Source organism: Ascaphus truei, unplaced genomic scaffold, assembly GCF_040206685.1.
Source record: "Ascaphus truei isolate aAscTru1 unplaced genomic scaffold, aAscTru1.hap1 HAP1_SCAFFOLD_436, whole genome shotgun sequence".
Lineage (NCBI taxonomy): Eukaryota > Metazoa > Chordata > Amphibia > Anura > Ascaphidae > Ascaphus > Ascaphus truei.
The window spans coordinates 113,555-137,402 of NW_027456767.1; the positions used below are offsets into that span (position 1 = coordinate 113,555).

At 44.2% G+C, this 23,848-nt stretch overlaps 1 protein-coding gene across 5 annotated transcripts in view; it reads left to right on the forward strand.

Annotated features, from left to right (window-relative positions):
- Positions 1–2,013: 2,013 nt before the first annotated feature.
- Positions 2,014–23,848, forward strand: part of LOC142484842 (importin-8-like) — a 104,276-nt gene continuing 82,441 nt past the window's right edge. For 2 of the 5 annotated variants that reach the window (XM_075584072.1, XM_075584074.1), the window contains exons 1-12: positions 2,017–2,190; positions 4,631–4,712; positions 8,330–8,486; positions 8,910–9,068; positions 9,577–9,733; positions 10,562–10,651; positions 11,090–11,184; positions 12,122–12,206; positions 15,460–15,594; positions 15,937–16,036; positions 16,583–16,659; positions 16,727–16,843. In XM_075584072.1, the coding sequence (XP_075440187.1) occupies positions 2,107–2,190; positions 4,631–4,712; positions 8,330–8,486; positions 8,910–9,068; positions 9,577–9,733; positions 10,562–10,651; positions 11,090–11,184; positions 12,122–12,206; positions 15,460–15,594; positions 15,937–16,036; positions 16,583–16,659; positions 16,727–16,843 (1,338 nt within the window). In that variant the 5' untranslated portion in view covers positions 2,017–2,106. Of the gene's footprint in view, positions 2,191–4,630; positions 4,713–8,329; positions 8,487–8,909; positions 9,069–9,576; positions 9,734–10,561; positions 10,652–11,089; positions 11,185–12,121; positions 12,207–15,459; positions 15,595–15,936; positions 16,037–16,582; positions 16,660–16,726; positions 16,844–23,848 lie in introns of all 5 variants that reach the window. The other 3 variants (XM_075584076.1, XM_075584073.1, XM_075584075.1) reach the window with 3 other exon arrangements.

The window sequence follows — 23,848 nt, forward strand, 5'->3', positions numbered from 1 at the left end:
GCCCCTTTATAGAGCTCAATGCTCGACACGCTGGATTCAAAACCTGGTATGGCTATTAAGGGCAGGTACTAAAGATACCACTACGAATGTTTCAATGTTTTATCTAAATATGGCGCTTAAATATCACACAGTCCATGGGATGTAACGTCCATGTGACGGTTAATGTCCTTTATGGGACCCTCCCCTGAATGTCCAATTGATGGAGATGGAATTGCTGGCAACTCCTCCTAGAAGAAATGAAACAATCACACCATTGCGCGGTATCTCAGAACTACGACACACTCAAGCAGGCAATGATAGTGCCTACTTACAATCCATCAAATAACAGTGCAGTGGAGACAATCTGTGCTTTAACCCCTTCTTATCTGTCAACACGAATCCCACGTGTTGGTCTCTCTGCTCCGAGTTACAATTGCTATCATGTACTTCCCCCAATGGTTGCAGTTGGTCACATGGAGAGAGCAAGAAGCACAGAATAGTGTAGATGGCACAAACAATTTATTTTAAAACAGCTAACACAGCCAATAAAATACTCACATAACCAGTGAGTGCACGAACATCACTAAAATGCCGTCCGCATCATGCAAAGATTTCCCTCAGAGCCTTGGATTAAGAGTCAGCGCTCATATCACCTCTCCACGGAGTGCCCAAACTGCACAATGCTCCGTGGTGTGTTCCGGCGCTCGTCGTGGGACGTCACCGCTTTGCGCCACTCACTGCTCTGGAATATCTCCTACAGACGGCATCACCAAGCTCCTCCTCTCCTAACTCGTTTCGTGACTGACGGTGACCACGAAGTAGAAACGGCTTTAAGATGAACAAGGCAACTGTTCTACGAAAAGGGTAACAAAGCCAATAAACTATTAGCAAAAAAATTAAAAGGACTAAAAGCAAAAACAGGGGTTTACGCAATAAGGACAAGGAAAGGTCACCCATGATCCAGAAGAAGACTAGACACAATTGGTGCACTGCTAGAGAGAGGGCAGGGCTCAAAGAGGAAGGGGATATGACTTTGTAAATGGTTGCTATAGAAACGAAAAATGTTTGTTACATTAGAATACATTAAACACATAATTCAGAGCTGTTTGAGAAAATAGTTGTAGCATTTTTTTTAATAGTACAGAACTGCTTTATTTAAAAAAAAAATCACGTAGGATATTGCTTGTCTGCAGCTTTGAATGTAATATAGACCATCATTTAGTTATAGGGGTGCACCTCAATTTGAGGTATTATATGGATTCTCTTTAGTGTGTATATTTTAGTAGCTTTTTATAAACTCAATCCTGAGTCTGCACTCCCCCCCCCTTCCCCTCCCCCCAGGAACAAAATAAAATCTTGCAATAAAAAGTAAAATGGAGCGTCTTTACATTTTTTTAGTCTAAATCATATTATTATAAATGTCCCACTCAGCTCATCTACTATGAATATGCTATAGTATGTTATCACATTGTGGATATCGTAGGACAAAATAAAAAAAATAGTGATGCTGTAAATCAAGTGAATGTTCACACGATACCAATATATAATCCAATCAGTCACTCAAACCAGTAAGAGTCTATATTGGTATTATTGTAATGCACAAATCCTTGTTTCATCCAGGTAAAAAAAAAACAAAAAAAACAAAACACACACACACACACACACACACACACACACACACACACACACACACACACACACACACACACACACACACACACACACACACACACACACACACACACACACACACACACACACACACACACACACACACACACACACACACACACACACACACACACACACACACACACACACACACACACACACAGAGACAGGCAGGAGGGAGCAGGCACAAATATAACCCTCCCCCTGGAAAACCCAAACAGAGCTAATGATGACCTGAGGGTAGAACAGCTGGGGCTGTGCTGTGCGTTTGTCTGTGATGACCCCGCCCCTCACGTCATGGCCGCGCACCCCCTCCCCCCCCCGACCCGTTTTGGCCACGCCCCCCCGCGCCGGAAAAACTTCGCCGCAGATCGCAGTGCAGTGACTTGCACGCGCCGCCTGCAAGCAAGGCGGCCGTGCGGGCGCGTGCAGTGGGACCTCGGCCTATCACGTAAAATGGATCCAAATCGGATCATCCAGGCGCTGAGGGGAACCATCGACCCAAAGATGCGGCTGGCAGCGGAGACCGAGCTCAATCAGGTGAAGGGGGAGGGTGCTTATCCCGAGGTTATCACCTCATCCTGCCCCGAGAGTAATATCACTGAGGGAGAATCTGCGGGACATGACCTCATCCTGGCCTGGGGGTAATAATATCACTGAAGGGGATGTGTGGGGCATCGCCTCATCCTGCCCTGGGGGTAATAATATCACTGAAGGGGATGTGTGGGGCATCGCCTCATCCTGCCCTGGGGGTAATAATTCAACTGAGGGTAATGTATTGTGTATCACATCATCCAGCCCTGGGGGTAATAATATCACTGAGGGGAATGTGTGGGGCATCACCTCATCCTGCCTCTGGGGTTGTAATATCACAGAGGTTAATGTGTTGGGTATCACCTCATCTGGCCTTGTGGGTAATAATATCACGGAGAGGGATGTGCAAGGCATCACCTCATCTTGCTCTCTGGAGGAGGCAGAATGAGGTGGTTACCCAACAACATCATGTTGTCTTATCCCAGGAGGGTATTAATATTTTGTTGGGGTGTAATAGAAGCATTTTAAGATGGAGCAGGGCCTGAGGGTTATTTGTTTCGGTTTGGAGTACCCAAAATTATTATTCATAGTGAAAAAATTACAGCAGGATTAATCTATAAGGCCGGGGCAATAGAGGCTTGATGAGGGCGGAGGTGCGCTGACGCTGAGACTTGTCTGCTGAAGTCTGCGCGATTGCATGGACTTGCAGGCGAGCCAGTGTGCGCGAAGGGAGCCGGGGGGGAGGTGGTTGGAGGCGGGACAGTGACGTCGCTGGGCCAATCGCCTGCGATGCACTGACGTCACAGCGCGTGATGCTGCGTCAGGCTGATTGGATGTTTTCAGCCAACAGCGTGCTGAAAAACAGCTTGGCTGTCGGCTGAAAATTCCAAAGCTTTAGCACGCCTGCTGACGCTCGCGTGAGCCCCCTCTCAAGGCATCCTCATTGAGGATGCAGGGGCTGAGCGCGGAGCGTCCGCACGGCTCAGCGCGGCCTGTCCTTCTATGGACTCGGCCTAAAGCCCGTTCTATACTGCATGCTTTTCCCTGTTATAGAGCCGGGAGCTGGCGTGTGTGTGTGTGTGTGTGCCTGCGTGTGTGTGTGCCTGCGTGTGTGTGAAGAAAGTCCTAAATAAGATTTTTTTTTTTTTTTAAAGAAAAAAAAAGTTTACATTTTTTTTATTTTATTTGTGCAATAATTGACACACACACACACACACACACACACACACACACACACACACACATCCCAGTAGCAACGCGAAATCATCTTTTCACCGCTGTCCGCTCCCTGCCCCCTGCTGTGTGCGGGTGCGCGGCCCTTGTATAGAAGGGCTGGCTGACCACAAACATCTATAACTGCCGTGCGCGCGCACAGCGTAGCACGCCCCGGTACTATAGAACGGCCCTAAGGCGTCCGTACGACTACCTTGCTTGCTGGCGTCGCGTGCAATTCACTGAACTGCGGTCTGCAGTGAATTTGTTTCCGGCGCAGGGGGGCATGGCCAAAACGGATGAGGGGGCGGTCCCGCCCCACATCGCAGCACTGCAGCTGCCCCTCGGCCCCCTCGGCCCCATGGCACCCTCACACACACACAGGCACCCTCACGCACTCACACACACACAGGCACTCACACACAAAAATAAACATGGGGGGTGAATCGGAGGGGAATCGGAAGGGGATCGGAGCAGAGGAGGGAAATTGGATTGGCTGCTGGGATCCAATCCGTGATTGGTTCCCTTGCATGCCACGTGACGTGGCACTCGCCGAAATCACATGCTCATTGTAGCTCCTGCTGGCTGACGCGTCTCGGCACGCAGTCAGCCACGCCAGAAAGAGCCAGCGGGGACATCAAGAATAGAGGCAAGCAGCAGGTGGTCCGCGGCCGCGCGCGCAGGTGGTCCGCGGCCGCGCGCGCCGCCGGCCGCAGCGCGACCAAAGCCTAAGGCTGCGTCCGTGCTGCTGAAGACCGCACAGAGGTGTGCGCGCATGATGCGATCGCAATGCCTTTAGGCACCAATAGACTGCACGTGTGACAGCAGGAGGGGGCGCGCGTTGCGTGAGGGATCAGTTCAATCTGATTCCATGGTGCGACGGCCAGGTCATGTGTGCGGCACGCCCAATGATGACCAGCTCCGTGACATCATAGACACGCCTCCGTGCGGTCTTCGGCAGCATGGACGCAGCCTAATGTATGTATGACTTGCTAACTGCCACATCTTGGAGGAGGTGACCTCACAAAACCATGTCAGATATTCATGGGTGGTGGGGGGGGATCACTAGGGCTGAATCTTAACATGTAAGTCAATTAAATGACAGGTACTGTATAAAGAATTGGATAGCTAGTGCTCTGGTCCATCTTCCAAGATGCAGATAAAACAAGTGTCTGCCAGAAAAACCTCTGGTCCACGACTGGATGTTCACTGATTTTGTTTTTCTATTTCGTAGTCGTACAAGATCATCAGCTTCGCTCCGACATTACTGCAGATCATTGTATCTGAGCAGGTAGAGTTCCCTGTTCGTCAGGCAGGTAAGTCGGATGAGCCTTTTGCTGTGTCTTGCACCCTGAATAGTTGCCAGACCTTGTATGGACTGCGCTGGCACTTAAGACACACGTTGCAACAAAGACCTGCTGTTAACATCTCGGGGGAAGTTCTGAGGACCTTTCTATATCTGTCTCGCCACGGTCTAAACACCATGCATATTCCAATTTATACATAGTCACTTAGCTAACATTTTATTAGCTAAGAATTCTAGTTCAAATTAAAATCGCTATGAAAGGACAGAAATTGCCCATATCTCATAAGGAGTAAAATTCTAAATGAATAAGAGGAAGGAAAAATACAATACAATGACATTTGGCGCATGATGACACATGGTTATGGCGATCACCAGGAGAGATGTATGGATAGTAATATCTCAGGTCACTTATACTGTTAATAAATAGTTTATGGTCCAAAACGACAAGTCTCTTATGCGTCTTATCAGCCCTTGGAAGTATAGTGCATGTATTTTTCGGTATACACGCACACACGCGTCTATCTCTTCTCTCTTCCTCATCAGGCACTCCCCGAGGTTATAGATATAATTAAAAATGTTTTAGTCTGTAGATCAACGTTTCGGTTCCATTGCAGGACCTTCTGCAAGATTCATACGGTTCAGAGAAAGTCTTTAAAATACAACCTCATGTGATGCTGCAAAAACAGTACGAAAATGTGAAATACTTGAAAAAGAAGGGGCAGTTAGAAACTGGCCACCCCTGAGTAACTGCAAAATTGTCTCATCATGTCAGTGACGAAACATTACAAATAAACCGCTGTTGTTGAACTAAGTGATTATGTGCATAGAAGTGAACATAATATAAAATACTGTGTAATAAATGAGTACACAGTAAATTCGTATAGTGCAATGGGGGTGACATAAGGTTAAAAACTAGTAATAACGTGGAAGACGAAAACTGGGTGGAATAAAATGTGTCCGATACAGAGCATTTTGTATTTCAAAAGGCCACAGAGGAAGAGGATCGTTTGCTAAGGACAAATTCGCATGAGATGAGGCGAGCCCTACAGTGCGCAGTCGGAGGAATTCTGGCACAGTTTGTCTTTATGGGCTCATGCAGTCGAAGACAGATGGGCGCTGCGAGCAATATCAGCGGGCTACTATTTACTACTACTTATAGATGAACCTCGGCAAAGCAAATTTGTAGTTTCCAAGATGTCCATTTTTCTCGTCAAAGAAACAAAGCGTTGGATCAGATTTTGCAGGATTTAATGTGCAAAAATGTAATAGGGAAAGTCTTTACACACAGAGAAGATTAGGAATATATTCTATAATATTTGTTTTAAAAAGCACAGAGCGCAGAGAATTCAGTGCAGTATTAGATCTCAGAGGGCTGAATGCTTTTTTAGAGTAAAAAAAATAGAAATGGTGTCCTTGACCATGGTTATTCAGGAAGTCTGGCGAGAGACGTCTTAGACTACGCTTATAGTGCCGGCGACATCCGGCTGCAGTCGCTGGAAAAATCAAATTGAGAGAACTTCCAGCGATCGCGACCAAGCTGCCACGCTTACTAAAAGCGCACGCGGCGGCAATGCATTTGGACATGAAACCACTTAACGTGATTATAGGGGAAGAATCACAATTATAAGTGCATATTCAAGTGAAATATAACTAATAATGGACACAAACAGTGTATCATATCACAAACTGAAAAAAATACTAAATGTGATGACGCCCTCCACTCAACTTTCAAAGGAAGGAGTTTCCAAGTTTCTTCAAATGCAGTGGTACCAGAAAGCTGAAAGCGGAGGACGTCAATATCGTTATGTAAACAATGCAGTAGAAACACCAATGGTTCAGTATGTAATAATTCTTGTGTCCAAGAAAAGAAAAATCTCCAATGTTTTTACTCGGATGCTTGTGAGTAAATAAAGGCCAACCACAATCTGTGGCACTTCAGGCAGATGACGCGATGTGTGCAAATTACCTCAAACGAGAGAAGACAACCACCACAGCGCCAATATAGGAGCACACACTTTATCTAATAAAATAGCAATCCAAGCGCATAGAGTGAGCGCTGACAAGACTCTCTTGGTGAGTTGGGGTGTAAGGGCTGTTATATACTGTGTGCAGCCGTGTGAGCGCGCGTGCCTGTGCGAAGGCGTGAGCACGTGCCGCACGCTTTGTGTGTATACTGTGCGCGAGTGGGGTACTGTGTGCGTGGGTGGGTGGGTGTGTGTGTTAATACGTTTTCAAATAAATTAATGCATCCCTTTTTAATTTTTTTTTTTTTTTTTTAATTTTTAATAACACATACATTTCAGCAGCGGTAGCGGCGCAAATGAATTATTTTTCTCATCTTCCCCCTCTGTCGGCCGGTTCCATGCTCCCTACGTGCGCGCGACAAGATTATAGAATGGCTGACTAACCTCAGCCAACTAAAACTACTCGCGTGCGCATAGCGTACCGCACGCAGTATAGCACAGGCCTTATTGTGAATTCCGAAGGCGGAATTTCCTGGAAAGTAGAATCCTTTCAAAGAAGGAATGGTAGAGAGGCTGATTTCTGATCTAACCCAGTAAACTAGGAACTCTAAGGGTTCATGCACAACCAAATGTAAAAGTAATTGCTAGTATGTTGGAACATACTGTACTTGTTTTGATTTAGGTGATGCAGAAATAAACTTCTGTTGCTTTTAGATTTCCTAGGAGTGTTGCCTACCTTTACACGAGACACCTTTTATCATTGCTGAAAGCACTCTGGCACCCAGTCAAGTATATTGGACCAATTTAAGACGTTTTTATGGAACAGGGAGGGTGCTTCCAGTAGAAACATGAATGATTGTGTAATTTGTATACCCCACAAAAATGCACAAGATACCGTACCTTGACAAGAAGCGGTGTAACATAAATCAGCTACCAGAAAGCATCTGAATCTCAATTTAAATAGCTAATCATTTAACAGTTGGTTAAAACCAAAGTCTATGCCTTATCAGTTAAAAGCAATCATAACTTTATTAATCGGACTTGAATATGAAAATCATCTTTCCGCCATGTGTTTAGACATTGTAGTAAAATGCTAATCTAAATGTATTTTGATATTTACTGGTGGATTATGCTACATTGATTAAATATTGCAGCGTTAGAAGAGGTGGATATTACCTAATAGTTTTAGGTGTAATAGAATTCTCATTGGGGTCAGAATATACTTCCTCCTGATCTTTAGCATGGTTTTTCTTAAAGAATACATCCCAGATTGTGCAGCCAATACACAGACTGGGCTTCCCATATAAAAATCCATAAACTTCACTGACTAGCATCAAATGTTTATTTTTACTTATTTTTGCTTGATACATATTTTTTTGTGTGCAGTTTATTAGATTATTTAACACTGCACTCTGACTTTTACTAATACATATCAGTTTATTCACTGAAACATGATGACCACTTGTTATTCATACTCCATTTCTGCTGCCCTTACATATTGGTGTGTGAATGTGATAATATAGGCCACATCTGTCTTTTTAGCTTAAATTGTCAGTCTGCTCGCATAGAGCATTAGAGAGGGAGTCTGCTCACAGAGGGTCTTGGTCCGTCTGTCTGGTAGCTATGTCTGTCGCCTCACACGGAATCTCTGTCTCTTTGGTAGCTGCTATATATCTGAAGAACATGGTGACTCAGTACTGGCCAGATCGAGAGCCTCTGGCAGGAGAAGTTGTCTTTCCATTCAATATCCATGAAAACGACCGTCAGCAGATCCGGGATAACATTGTGGAGGGAATCATCCGTTCTCCAGATTTAGTGAGGTAAAGTATATTTATAACGGAGGATATAATTTGCTTTTAGTTATTCCATGGGAAGCATAGGATTCAAGGCGAGGAGTTTACTGTCTGTGGGATTGAGAGATGATACAAATAATGACATTGTTAATTGCCAGGTCAGGGCTTGTCTCAGCTTTGCTTTCATGAGTGTGACATGAACATGTTCAGTTTAGCATAATGAACAAGAAGCTTCCATTCAATTCTGCCAGTGCTACCTCATCTGTTGCTCCATTCTGTTTGCTAATACAGAGTGTCCACACTAAAAGAGCTGCGGAACTCCTGCAAGTAAATACAGCGTGCCTCTTTTAGTGTGGGCACCCTGTAGGAAAGTGCCTGCAGAAAGTGTTGTCTGTAATAGGGAATATCCGAATGTTTAGAATATATTTCTAATAGTGTTTCTGTTCTCAGGGCTCAACTAACCCTTTGTTTGCGTGTCATCATCAAACATGACTTCCCAGGCCGCTGGACAGGCATAGTGGACAAAATAGGATTCTACCTGATGTCACACAACAGTGGGAGCTGGCTAGGTAGCCTGCTCTGCTTGTACCAGCTTGTAAAGACCTATGAGTAAGTGGGAGATCATGCACCAACCAGTGAACCAGCTCTCAGTTCTGCATTTTGAAGGTTCTCTAGACTGCATTAAAAAGCATTTTGTGTTCCTGGGGGGGGGGGGGGGGGGGGGGTCAGTTGTGGGAGCCAACTATCTGCTCCAATTATATACATTACCAAACAACGTCACCAAATTCTCCTGTTGCAGATCTGCCTCTATAGAAACACTAAGCGAAGCAACAAGAATATAAATGCTTTTGTCATTGATTCAAAAGGATATGTGAATTTCTCTTGTCTCCCCAGTGTGAGAGTATAGTTACTATACTCCTATCATAACAATGTTCTCGCCTGTCCCCTGTTCTCCTCTTCCTATCATTCCTCCAGCCTGTTTTTAAGATTTAGTATCCTGACTCCAAATGCTGTGTTTCCTACAGGGTCCCATCTCCTTCCCCTCTTTCTACTCTGCTGATGTAAATTTGGTGGCACTGGCCCCTCATGTAAATGACATGCAGACTATCTCCCACAGATACAAGAAGGCAGATGAGCGGGCGCCTCTTATTGCTGCCATGCACATCTTCTTACCGCGGCTTCAGCAGCAGATAGTGCAGCTGCTTCCTGACGCCTCTCATTACTCTGTGCTGATGCAGAAACAAATCCTCAAAATATTCTATGCGCTCATCCAGGTAGGTACTATAGAAACTCATGCAACAGCATAGTTGTAGCACATACACATGTTCTAGGTGTATACGGACGGCTTAAATATACTTATCAGGGATTGACCATGGATTCCAATTTTATGTTTTAATCAAAAAAACACCACCATTTTGCACTTCCAGTTAAAACCGATAACCCGGAAATTAAGCATCATTCCTTATTGAATTAGAACTATTGTAGCAACACACCGGATACAAAAGCAAAACCAAGGAAGTGCGTGGGTGTGGTGGGAAGGAAGTGCGCGGCTAAACCCCGAATTCAAAAGTGTGGCAATTTTGCGTCACTGGTGAATAATAAGGATAAGATAATAAGCATGTTCTTGTATAGCGCTGCTAGTTTGCGTAGCACTTTAGAGATACATTTTGCAGGTCCCTGCCCTGTGGAGCTTACAATCTATGTTTTTGGTGCCTGAGACACGGGGCGATAAAGTGACTTGCCCAAGGTCACAAGGTGCCGACACCGGGAATTGAACCAAGCTCCCCTGCTTCATACTCAGTGCCAGTCAGTGTCCTTACTCCCTGAGCTACTTCCTCTCTTTTAGAATATTAGCATGATTTGAAAACTTCTGTGAGCATTTGTCTGTAGGTTCAGAGTTGGCAAGGGTGGAATGGTGTCATGGGCATGATCAGAAGCCTAAATTCCTTTCTATTTTTTACATCTTACCACGTAAAATGCCCTCTAAATATGAAGATATTCCCCTCCACTCTCTGTTGTAGTCTATGTGCTGTATACAATACTGCGTTATCCTGGTGTTTAAGAAGCTAACAGGTGACAATTTACCTGCTCTCTGCCCTCAGTATGCGCTGCCGCTCCAGCTGGTGAATAATCAGATGATGACCCAATGGATGGGTGTTTTCAGCAACATCACTGACCGAGATGTCCCTCCAGTAAGACCGGACTTTGATAATCTGCTTTGCATTGTTTGCGCGAATAAATCACGTTTTCATGATGGACCTTGACATGTTCAGAGATAGTGTTGTGTGAGGTTAGAAGATTAGCAGCCTTTTAAATTAGAATTTCTTTATTGCTTTGTGCTGTATATATTTTCAGCCTGTAGCAGCACAAGCTCTGTTATGTTGTATGTTCTCATCACAGAACAAGCAAATGGAGAGAAATTAGTCTGGATAAACTGGCCGGTGAAATCTGATGCAGTTTCACCAAGAAAGGGAGTAGGTTCAGCAGTAAATGTGGGGTGGCAGGGTGAGCTCTGTGAATAAATGGGGAGTTCACTTCTGCTCCATGAAGCTGCACAGCTTATTTCATGCTCAACAGAAGTTCTGTCTATTTACAGTATAACAGTTTGTTGACTGTCTTCTGTCTGACAGGAAACATTGCAGGTGGATGAGGATGATTGCCCGGAGCTAGTGTGGTGGAAGTGTAAGAAGTGGGCGCTTCACATCATCACGCGTCTATTTGAGCGGTAACGTTCCTGTTTAGTCCTGTACCAGGTGACACGTTCCCTATGCAATCAGGGAGCTAGTGGCCTGTGTTGCGTATTGACGAGGGCGGTACCACACTTTGGACCCCCCCCCCCCCGCTAAAAAAGATATATATCTATAAAACGAGAGAGAGCCACGCACTTTCTCTATTCCCTTCCCCCATGGCAACTCCCCAAAAAAACATCACTGTCCTGTGTTCTCTTGGTCCTCCTTAGAAGCCTTTGAGTTTCTCATATAATGTTAATACCTTGAACCCCTAAGCATGTCCTGTTCTTAAAATAAAAAAACAGCATTGGAAAATGTAAAACATTATACTGCAAAAAATGGCGAGCAGTGTGGATTGCTGCTTTAAGACCTGTTTTAGTTACGCTCCCTTCACAATTTGTAATGGAACTACATAGAATCCTTGTCTACTCACTGATTTCACTCTTAGAAGATCCATGTTCAATTCTTGTGTTTTACTGTTTCTCGGCTCGGCTTTGTGGGTTGTTGTGTCCCCATTGCACCACACATCACTTTGTGGGCTACTATTACTAAATCCCAACACATCCTTCTCCTACTTCTCACCCTAATGTGACTATTTAATTCCCCATCATGTCTGTGGCCTGGACTTTGTCCCTCCCACATGTCTGTGTGGGCTGGTCATGGTCCCCTTTCTCTCTCCACCCCCCCCCCCCCCCCCCCATGGCATGTCTGTGCGGACTGGTCATGGTGGCCATGGTCCTTTTCCTCCCCATTGCATGTCTGTGTGGGCTGGTCATGGTCCTTTTCCTCCCCATGGCATGTCTGTGGGCCTGACATGGTCCTGCCCCCCCACCCATTGGCATGTCTGTGTGGGGCTGGTCATGCTCCCCTCACTCCTGCATGACTTGTGAGTTATACTGTGCCTGTTGCTGATGAGTGCCTTGTCCTTGGTAGGTATGGGAGCCCGGGGAACGTCACCAAGGAATATTTTGAATTTTCAGAGTTTTTTCTGAAGACATACGCTGTTGGGATTCAGCAGGTAACACTTCAGAGATTTTGAAATGAAAGATTATGGCATTGTTGCAGGGTTAGGGACAGGGGCTGGCTGACAAATTGTAGCCTGTGGGCAAATACAACCTACTGGCTCATGGGCTAGTATCCCACGGAAACAAATACATGAACTTCTGAAATTGGATAGATACACACGGGCAGTAGTTCATAAATACATAATATGGACATAAGCTATGTCAAAGCACATCTAAGGCAATTTCCCAGTTACCTTTTAGAGTAGAGTGCTTCTGGAGGCTCCCTGATTTGCCTTTTCAGCCCATTACCCATTTACAATTTGTTGTGTCTGTCTGCCTTGAACCGGTTTCTCTCCACTTCTTGAGTCTCTTTGGCATGTGCCTTATGTCTCACCCCTGATCCCTGTGTCTCACCACAATGTATTTTCCCATGTCTGTCTCCTCAATGCCAGGGAAGGCCACTTCTCTATATAACTCTGCAGCAGGTAGGGAGCTGGTAAAGTAGAGAGGTGAGAATTAGGATTCCCCTGGGTCCTACTGCTTACCGTATCCTGAGACAGATACAGATACAGATACAGCTTTCAGCTGTTAAGGTCAGAAAGATTTTATTTCTTAGACACTGCTCCAAGTAATTAAGGCGGCCCTGGGGAATTGCTGCCTTTTACCCCAGCCAGTCCAGTCCAGCCCTGGGTAGGGTGAATTTATGGTGAGGGTTGGTAGAGTTATGGGACATCAATCCAGTAAAAGCATAAATCCCTGTTGTTCTTTTACATAATTGGGTCTGGGGAGTCCCCGGGAGTTAGGTAACATTATTCCTAGCTCTATGGGACCCTGTGGTTCCAAAGATGTTTACTGTATGTCCCAGTAAAATAAAAACTGGTTGCTGTGGTTCTCCAAAAAGAAGCTGAAATGTGGGAGTGGGGCTTGGGTGGCAGCCATGTTAATTTCCCAAAAGTGACCAGAAACAACGGCACACGAGAATGTAAATATCTCAGGAAAATCTGGCCTCCCCGTGTCTTAAACACGACTCTGCTTCCGTTCCAATAGTATGACGTTCCCTGTAAGTCATAAGACCCCCGGTGTGCCAGCCCCCATGACCTACTGGATACGTCGTAAGGGCAGCCTGGAGGTAAAGTTAGAATATATTAATGGGCTAATGATAATGAATTGCAGTCTTTATACGTTTTGTTATAGAAAATGTAGAAATAATATTTCATGCTAATAGATTGTTTGGGCTTTATTCAGAATGAAACCAAAGCTGCACTCAATGCGATGATACTCTGGATATAAGCAAAAATAGTACATTTAATGTGAACACATATCAGCGAACATAACATACAGATATAGATGCACAGTAATTGCAAAAAAAGGGGAAGCAGTTACTCAAGGTGTAAAAAAAATACCTGTGAGTAAAAAAGGTGAAAAGGGAGGACAAGGGATTGGGGAAGGAAGGGAAAACAGATGGGAGGGGAGGGGAGGGGGGGGGAAAAAGGGGGGCGTTTAACAGAATAAAGGCAATTGATGGGGATAAAGTTTCGGGGATAGACCCCTTCTTTTGGCCCGTTCCCTGCGATCTGTAGGACCAAAGGTACTTCCCTTGCTCTATATCCTGACCTCCTAAAATCAAGAAACGTGAACCAATGCAACTAAAGAAGTCTCTGTGGGGGTAAGCCCAGGCATACCCAAATTGGTACAGAGAGCAGCCAAAGCACTGGTTCGGGCACTACGGGTCTGTAAGAATAAAATAAGTAGGAAGCCCTGGAGCCGCGCTTGTCCCTGCCAATGAGGGCTTAGTTGGCCAACGATGCTCAAGTGGTAAAGCGTACATAAAAACTCCACCGTACTCTACTCTATCAGCAGTGAACTCTTCTGGGTCACAATTAACACTGAAATCTACATGATGCTGTAAAAATAAATATGCCAAATTCAGAAACAAACAAAAGAGACGTTAGACAAACATGGCTCAATCCACCGAATCTTTGCTCCAAAAATAGAAATAAAAAAACAAACAAAACTTCAGTCTCCTTCGAGGCCTAATTCAGGGGCATGGTGGCCCTCTCTAATCCCTGACCATATCGGCGTTGATGGTGAGAATTAGATCCTCTGCCTTCATATCTCCTTTTGTTCCCTCTTCAATGGGGTTTTGTTTTTCAGTTTTTTAATCTCCTTTTTCTTCTTGGCAGCTCTTGCTCCCTCAGGTCCCGCTTCCACTATAGTGTTTATAGTAGGGATCTCAAAGTCAGTCCTCCAGGGGCACTAACAGGCCAGCTTTTATGGATATCCCTACTTCAGCACAGGTGGTGCATTCTTCCACTGGGCCACTGATTGAGATAAAAAAAAAAAACCTAAAAAACAAAACCGAGTTTGAGACCCCTGGTTTGTAGTGTCTTCCCCCCACCCCCCTCATATGCATGTGGTATAAAAATATTGCCATGGTAAAAATAATTGTACTGCTGACAATATGCCTTTAGTGAATAGGTTGTTGGCAATAAATAGCAATGTAGGGAGATCTCAACCTGAAGGTGAATCAGGCATTATGTTGGGGGGAAATAAACTTAGGTAAAATGTAGATGTGTTGTTTTGTTGGCTACTGCTTGTATTTCTAGGTTTGTGGGGGGGGTTGGATTATATGAGTTGGTAGTGGGAATCAACATCTGATATGATTTACAGAATGTGGTCATCTTGTCGGGGGGGGGAGGGGTCTAATTATATCGCCCACCCCTGGCAAGTCCAATAGAGAAGGGGATTTTGTCATTTTTAGTTCAATTTGATTTCTAAAGTTTAGACTGAGGCAGTGATTCTGTCCCGTGAGTTGTCTGCATTGTGCTTGACATTTGTACAACCAGAGATGCCTATATATTATCTTGTGGAGAATCACATTATGTCTCCAAGTCTAGAGCTGCAAGGTTTGAAATTTGAGACGGAGGCATCTCTTACAAGGATGTTCAGACTCGCAAGATCTGTTCTGATGGTCTGTATATACTGGCAGCCTTACTCCCTATCAAGGCCCCCTCTTCCCTAGTGTTGAGCTGTCCAAACTGATCCCATAGATATGTCAACCCCATTGTCCCTGAATGAAACAGAAAAGCAGAGGTTTGCGGTGTACGCAATGCATCTTTTTGCCATGTATAGCAAGCCTCCGTTTGGAGGCTTTAATTCTTAACCTATTTATTGCAGTGTACCAGGCCTCCCAGCGTAGGGTTAGGGTTAAATTACCGCACATGCAACTACCAATGTTGGCTGAAGGTTAAATTGCTCCTGCACTAGGTTCTGTTGAAGGTATTGGAGCAACATCGACAGAAGCAATATATCGCCCCACGGGTTCTCCAGCAGACACTCAACTATCTGAACCTAGGGTTGTCTCACTCAGTCACGTGGAAGCAGCTGAAGCCACACATGCAGGTGAGTGCAAAATAGAAAGAAAGTGGCCTCTCCCACTGTGTGCCTGACTGATAACTCGGAGGAGGAGCTGGGATATCTTTGTGACACTCAGAAGTTGTTTGTGGCTTTAACACGATTAGAACACCAGGTTCTATAAATCTTTCACAGATAATACCATAGTTCATGTGTCATACTGTCCGTGCTCGTTATTAGACCGCCATGATATTTAAATGTTTAGTATTTCGCCTGTTAATGCTGCCCTATTCATTTTACTTTTTCTGTCTGCTTCAGCTTTTTTGGTTAAGTAGAATATTGTGTTTCTTCTGGAGGCCTCCCCACCAAGGATATGCTCTTCTCTCCTAGGGTATTGCTGAAGATGTCATTTTCCCTCTTATGTGCTACAAAGACGAGGATGAGGACCTGTGGCAGGACGATCCCTATGAATATATTCGCATGAAGTTTGGTAATCTTTCCCCTCTTCTCCCCCCCCCCCCCAGCTTATTTTTTTAAATTTTTATTGTGCCAGTTGAATAGGTTACAGAAGAACAAATATACATAAATAAAAAAAGAGCAATTACTGTATGCAAAAAGGCAAAATAGAGGGTAACCGGAAAAGGGGAGCAAGGGGTGACATGTAGTCACCATCTGAAAATCATCCGAAATCAGAAAGACATCCCAATTTGTATCTTCATGTTATGCCATGTCTGGCCAATCTCCACACCTCATTGGTAGGAATTGTCACGGTGTACAAATGATAGGTTCTCGGTGCTGGACAGCTCCTTTGGTTGGTGATGGGTGAAAAAATCTGTACACTTTCAATCTTTGTTTCCTCGATATTTCCACGTGTATCTGTAATCCTCCATGAACCCTCTCGTTTCCTGATTTGGGCGACACCTAGCTGGACACTGGTTAAACGTGTTTATTTGAATGGCATAACTGCCATATCATATAGTTCTCTTCATGTGTATAGGTGCTCATTACACACCCATCTACTTTCTTTGTTTCCTAGATGTATTTGAAGACTATGTGTCTCCATCCTCCGCAGCACAAAACCTTCTATATACTGCATCAAAGAAAAGAAAAGAGGTGGGCTTGAGACTGGATGAATGTCTGGATTTCTGTCGGACAGACATTAAATGTCTCTTTGCTTTAGGTGTTGCCGAAGATGATGGCCTTTTGTTACCAGATCCTTGCAGCGTCCTCTGTAGATCCTCGGAAGAAGGATGGGGCTCTGCATGTTGTGGGGTCCCTGGCAGAGATCTTATTGAAGGTAATAATGTAATATTTTAGGATGAGGTCTTTGTAGAAGTACAGAAAGAGCCTACTGTTGATACTCATAAACAGTGTTCGACAAACCTATACATTTGCTTGCCCCGGGCGAGTGGATTTAACCCCCGAGCGAGTAAATATTGGCCCAAGCAGCACACGTTTGGTACTAGGTGGCGAGTAGATTTTTTTGTGTGGCGAGTAGATTTTTTGGTGATTTGTCAACCACTGCTCATAAACATTCATTTGCTAGTTTTTTTATTGTTGTTTCATAAAATGTCACTTTTTTAGTTTGTGCATTTTTTAAAAAGAAAATAGTAAAAAAGAAATAAATCAGAAGTGCACTTTATTTACATGTGACGCAATGTTTGTGAAAACAGCAGTAACTTGTATTTGAGAGATTAGCCCATCCTTTTGAGTATAAACACTGTATATGTAACTGCTGCTAAATGCCAGATATTGATATCTCTATTAATGTTCATATTACACCGTAATGTTTGGTCTCTCTGCGAGCGTCAGGTGTGACGGAATGTATTAATATATCGCACCTGCCTGTATGTATTACTGAACTCAAGTTAGGGAGTGATTTGCAGTAAATATGAAATTTTGGTTGAGTTCTGAGGAACCCCTGTTGTGATGAGCAGGAAAGGCTAGAATTTACATCGCTTGGTCATCAAAGGCTAAATTGCTAATTGCTTATGCTTGGCCCAACTGACCAAAGGAACTAACCAGATAAGTGTGACATTTCACACTGGTCAATGGAAGTCCCAAGTCAGCTTCAAAAGCTTCAAAGGGACTTTTGGTAGACGGCACGGCGCCGTATCTGGGAAAGAGGGGGTTAAAATGATATATAAGTCAGAACCACCTTTTACCCATTGTTCTTAATGTTCTTCATGCAAATGTTCTTCATGTCTGCATGTGTCCTGCATGTATTGCTGTGATGTCAACTGAAATATGGGAGAAGTGGCCAAGTCTGTATCCTGATGGCCTTCTGTCCTAATCTTTAAGTAAGTGTCTATATTTTGCTGCTGTTTGTACATATCTGTTGTGTTCACCTATCCTAAGGAATAAATACAATTTGTTATTTCTAAGTCTCGTCCCAGTTCAAACCCAGGTGTGTATATATATATATATATATATATTTATATATAGTTTTGGTGTAAATTACAGCCTGTCATAAGCTACCGTGGCATTTAGGAATTACATCTCTTTACTATGTAGCCCCCTCTTTTTCAAGGAACCAAAAGTAATTGGACAATTGACTCAAAAGCTGTTTCATGGACAGGTGTGGGCTATTCCTTCGTTATTTCACCATCAATTAAGCAGGTAAAAGGTCTGGAGTTGATTCCAGGTGTGGCATTCGCATTTGGAAGCTGCTGCCGTGAACCCACAACATGCGGTCAAAGGAGCTCTCAATGCAAGTGATACAGGGCATCCTTAGGCTGCAAAAAAAAAAGAAAATCCATCAGAGAGATAGCAGGAACATTAGGAGTGGCCAAATCAACAGTTTGGTACATTCTGAGAAAAAAAGAACGCAGTGGTGAGCTTTGCAACACAAAAAGGCCTGGACGTCCACAGAAGACAACAGTGGTGGATGATCGTAGGATCCTTTCCATGGTAAAGAAAAACCCCTTCGCAACATCCAGCCAAGTGAAGAACACTCTGCAGGAGGTAGGCATATTATTATCCAAGTCTACCATAAAGAGAAGACTTCACGAGAGCAAATACAGAGGGTTCACCACAAGGTGCAAACAATTCAGAAGCCTCAAGAATAGAAAGGCCAGATTAGACTTTGCCAAACAATATCTAAAAAAGCAAGCCCAGTTCTGGAACAGCATTCTTTGAACAGATGGAACCAAGACCAACCTGTACCAGAATGATGGGAAGCAAAAAGTATGGAGAAGGCTTGGAACGGCTCATGATCCGAAGCATACCACATCATCTGTAAAACATGGTGGAGGCAGTGTGATGGCATGGGCATGCATGGCTTACAACGGCACTGGGTCACTAGTATTTATTGGTAAGACAGAAGCAGCAGGATGAATTCTGAAGTGTATAGGGATGTATTGTCTGCTCAGATTCAGCCAAATTCAGCGAAGTTAGGAAATGAAAGGGCTCCGGCGCAACTGCGCATAACAAACTCCAAGCAACTCCCGGATGGCTTCAACAAAACTTTATTGCACCGAACACACTAGGGCTACACCACTGTCTCCCCCTCTACGCGTTTCACCCTCTGGAATAGGGCTTCGTCTCGGAGTGGGGAGAAGTGGAATGAACCTGATATTTTATACTTAAAAGCCCGCGAAAACGGGTAAAACTGTTAACCCCTGCGTTGCATAATTGCCCATACCTTAAATAACGTAATAACATATGGTAATACATGAAATAAATTAATTTCAAGAACCCACATGGTATTATCATAGTCAATATTATAGTGGGCTTATCTTATCATAGAGCAATGCCACAGGGGTATAATATAATCTGTAAGCAACATTTCCAGATGAACTGTACCCCTGATTGTCACATATCATTAAGCATAACACAGCTTCAACCAAATAGCCATAAGTGAAGGTATTATTAAGCCCCATTCACAACGTTAATAGTGCATTAGGGCTAAAATGTGGCTGGTGATTAGATTAGAGACATAAATCAGGGATACAACAAGGAAGAAATAACAAAAAGGGAAGAGGGAAAAAAAAGGGGGAAAAAAAGAGGGGGGGGGGGGAAGGAAAGGGATCTGGAGTGGTGGAGAGGAGGATCTAATGAGGTTCTTTGAATATCTGGCAGACAACACACTAAATCTCAGATTTACACATTCATCTGATATGTATCAAATACAATTTCTAGATCTCAATTTATATATTGATATTGAAAATAAAATCCAATCTGATATTTTCAGAACACAAAATGCCAGGAATTCATTAATTCATGCAGAAGTTGTCATTCCCGCCCTCTGGTCAGAGGCATCCCAAGAGGACAGTTCCTTCGTTTACGTCGGAACTTTTCTTCTTCGGAGGCCTTTGTACACAGGGCGGGTGAGATGAGGGACAGATTCCTGTCAAGGGGGTATGACAAAAAGGACCTCGATCTAGCCTACGAGATGGCTAGTGGTACCGATTAGAGATGCGCTTATCAATATGAATAAAGGTCAATCCAGTGAAGGTACACAATTCGAGAGCACGGATGCGCCTTTCTTTATAACCAACTATAGCGAACAAGCCAATGCCATTAAATCGATTATTTGGAAGCACTGGTCCACACTATCTTTGGACCCACTATTGCAAAAAATGGTCTGCACTGGCCCGCGTGTAGTTTTTCGCAAAGCGGCTACATTAGGGAACTTTTTGTCACCCAGCATGTTACGGCCTAATACCCAAAAGAAAAATAGGCTGACTTTATTTCCCAAATTAATGGGTTCATTCAAATGCGGTCGCTGCAAAATATGTCCCCACATGAAAAAAGTAACACACTTCACCAACCGTGATAAAACCCGTAGATTCAAAATAAAATCCTATATGTCATGTCAGACAAGCTTTGTGGTTTATCTGCTTAAATGCGGATGCAATAAACAATACGTGGGCTTAACTAGCAGAGTCCTTAAGATCCGCATTTTAGAGCATCTTAGACTAATACGCAACCACGACATGCTGCATCCAGTATCTGTACACTTCAATACCTGTCCATTGGGTGCTTTGCAATGTTTAGCTATAGAGCGCATCCCTTTACCTCCACGTGGAGGAGATCGGGTTAAAATCCTGCATCAGCGAGAAGCTCATTGGATTTTTGCTCTAAACACTCTGCAACCCAATGGACTCAATGTAGACTGGGATCTACGGTGTTTCTTATGATATTAGTTATTTCTTTTTGTGTAGAGGTTCTTTGAAATCCGTTCTGTCCTTGCATTTTTAATTTTTAAATGATCATCATTTAGCTTATTTCTATAAATTTGTTTTGCTATTTATCCTCCACGTTTGTTTTTTCCACTCTTCCATATCCCCTTTCCCAGGGTTTCTCCCCCTTCCCCCCCCCCCTTTTCCCTTTCCTTCCCCCCCCCCCCCCTCTCCCTCTTTTTTCCTTTTTCTTTTTTTTCCCGATCTTTTTTGTTATTTATTCCTTGTTGTATCCCTGATATGTCTCTAATCTAATCACCAGCCTCATTTTAGCCCTAATGCACTATTAACGTTGTGAATGGGGCTTAATAATACCCTCACTTATGGCTATTTGGTTGAAGCTGTGTTATGCTTAATGATATGTGACAATCAGGGGTACAGTTCATCTGGAAATGTTGCTTACAGATTTTATTATACCCCTGTGGCATTGCTCTATGATAAGATAAGCCCACTATAATATTGACTATGATAATACCATGTGGGTTCTTGAAATGAATTTATTTAATGTATTACCATATGTTATTGCGTTATTTGAGGTATGGGCAATTATGCAACGAAGGGGTTAACAGTTTTACCCGTTTTCGCGGGCTTTTAAGTATAAAATATCAGGTTCATTCCACTTCTCCCCACTCCGAGACGAAGCCCTATTCCAGAGGGTGAAACGCGTAGAGGGGGAGACAGTGGTGTAGCCCTAGTGTGTTCGGTGCAATAAAGTTTTGTTGAAGCCATCCGGGAGTTGCTTGGAGCTTGTTATGCGCTGTTGCGCCGGAGCCCTTCCATTTCCTATCTCCAAACAGAAGGCTGCACGCGGGAGCTGTAGAGCAGAGGAGAGCAGGACCCAGACTGAAGTCGCGATATAGGTAAGGGTTAATTCATTTCCCAACCTACTCCAGTCACTAGTGGCCATGCCAAAGCTCTCTCTCTCTCTCTCTCAGCACAACATGACAGTTTGACACCATAGGTGCTATTGCTACATTCCGAAGCGTAGGACAGTTGTTTTGTTAAATTCAGCGAAGTTGATTGGACGGCGCTTCATTTTACAGATGGACAATGACCCAAAACATACTGCGAAAGCAACACAGGAGTTTTATTTATTTTTTCCCCAATCTTTTTCCTTTTATTGGTAGCATATAGTAAAAGCATACAAGTACATTATATTTGTGAATACATAACATGTAAGATAACATTGTTACACTGGCGACACACTTTATTCGAGCACGGCTAGTCCCGCGAATTCGGGTATACTCGGGTGTATTCAGGTTTCTGATATTTTTCAGCCAGAGTGCATTGCGTTATTTTCCGGCAGGAATTTAAGCTTTTTATTCCGGCTGGTTACAATACTGCAATGCCGTCAAAATACACATGGTGGCGCTTGCGAGCTATTCTCTGTGAAGCCGTCCCCTATAATGAATTGTAATGCAGTATATATATATATATATATATATACAGTACTGTATAACAACAACCCCTGTAAGCCCTAACATACAGTACTGTACAGTACTGTACTGTACTGTATATGCACATACATAAATGATACTACTGTATGGGCGGCGGGGGCGAGATGTGTTTGCAGCAGAGAGAGATCCGCTGCTCTCTCTCTGCGCAAACATCCACACATTAAAAATTATTTGAAATACATTTTTATTGATAGTGTAGATGTGCAGGGGGTCTCCGGAGCTGAACCGCGTTGGTTTTAGGTCTGGGGACCCCGTGCCCCCCGAGATACAGGCCCCTTTAGGGGGTGCCGGTATCCAGCTCTGCGTTAAAAGCCCCGATCACGTGACCGCGGCCTGTAAACCAAGCAGAGCAGAGGGAAACCGGCACCCCCTAAAGGGGCCTGTATCTCGGGGGGCACGGGGTCCCCAGACCTGAAACCTGTGCGCTTCTGCTCTGGAGACCCTCTGCACATGTACAGTATCAATAAAACACATACAATATACAGTATAAATAAACACTCGTTCTTTACCTTAGCGTCTATGCGCTATGGTAAAGAAGCATTATTTTAATAATATTGTAAAGTGAGCAGGGGGTTCCCTGAGCCAGAAATTAATGATTAATGCTCAGGGAACCCCCCCCCCCCCTGCTCCTGATCAATATTATTAAAAATACGGAAAATGCTGCGTCATTACCATAGCGGATAGCCGCTAAGGCAATGAAGGGGTTAACCCACCGTGCCCGCTTTATTGTGTGTAGTGGGGATGGGTGAGGGGGGTATTTGGCCCTTGGTGTGAGTTTACGACTTGCGGGAGGGGGGGGGGGGGTTGCGGGTGCACTTAACCCCTTCACGATCGTAGCAGTTAATACCGCTACGGTCATGAAGGGGTTAAGCCCTCCCGCTACCCCACCCACCCCCCCCCCGCAAGCCCTCCCCAACCATCGTTGGGGCGAATACCCCATTCACCCACCCTCCCGCTACCCACAATAAAAAAATACACACACACAGCAGCCGCCAAAAAATAAATAAATAAATGACAATAAATACATTTGAAATACATTTTTATTGATAGTGTAGATGTGCAGGGGGTCTCCGGAGCTGAACCGCGTTGGTTTTAGGTCTGGGGACCCCGTGCCCCCCGAGATACAGGCCCCTTTAGGGGGTGCCGGTAGCCCTCTGCTTGGTTTAAAGGTCCGATCACGTGATCGCGGCCTGTAAACCAAGCAGAGCAGAGGGATACCGGCACCCCCTAAAGGGGCCTGTATCTCGGGGGGCACGGGGTCCCCAGACCTGAAACCTGTGCGCTTCTGCTCTGGAGACCCTCTGCACATGTACACTATCAATAAAAATGTATTTCAAATGTATTTATTGTCATTTATTTATTTATTTATTTATATTTATTTATTCATTGTGCTGCTGCTGCAAGTCGTAAACTCACACCAAGGGCCAAACACCCCCCTCACCCCCAATAAAAAAAATTCACGCACAGCAGCCCCACAATTAATAAATAAATCTAAATAAATAAATAAAATCTATGTAAAACCCCCTCCCCTATTCTCGCTTTTAAAACGCCCTGCCTTCTCTCTAATCTATGTAAAAAACCCTCCCCCTATCCCCCTATTGTGTGTGCGTTAAGCTTCCCTGCAAGCTATGTAAAAAAACCTCCCCCTATTGTGTGTGTGTG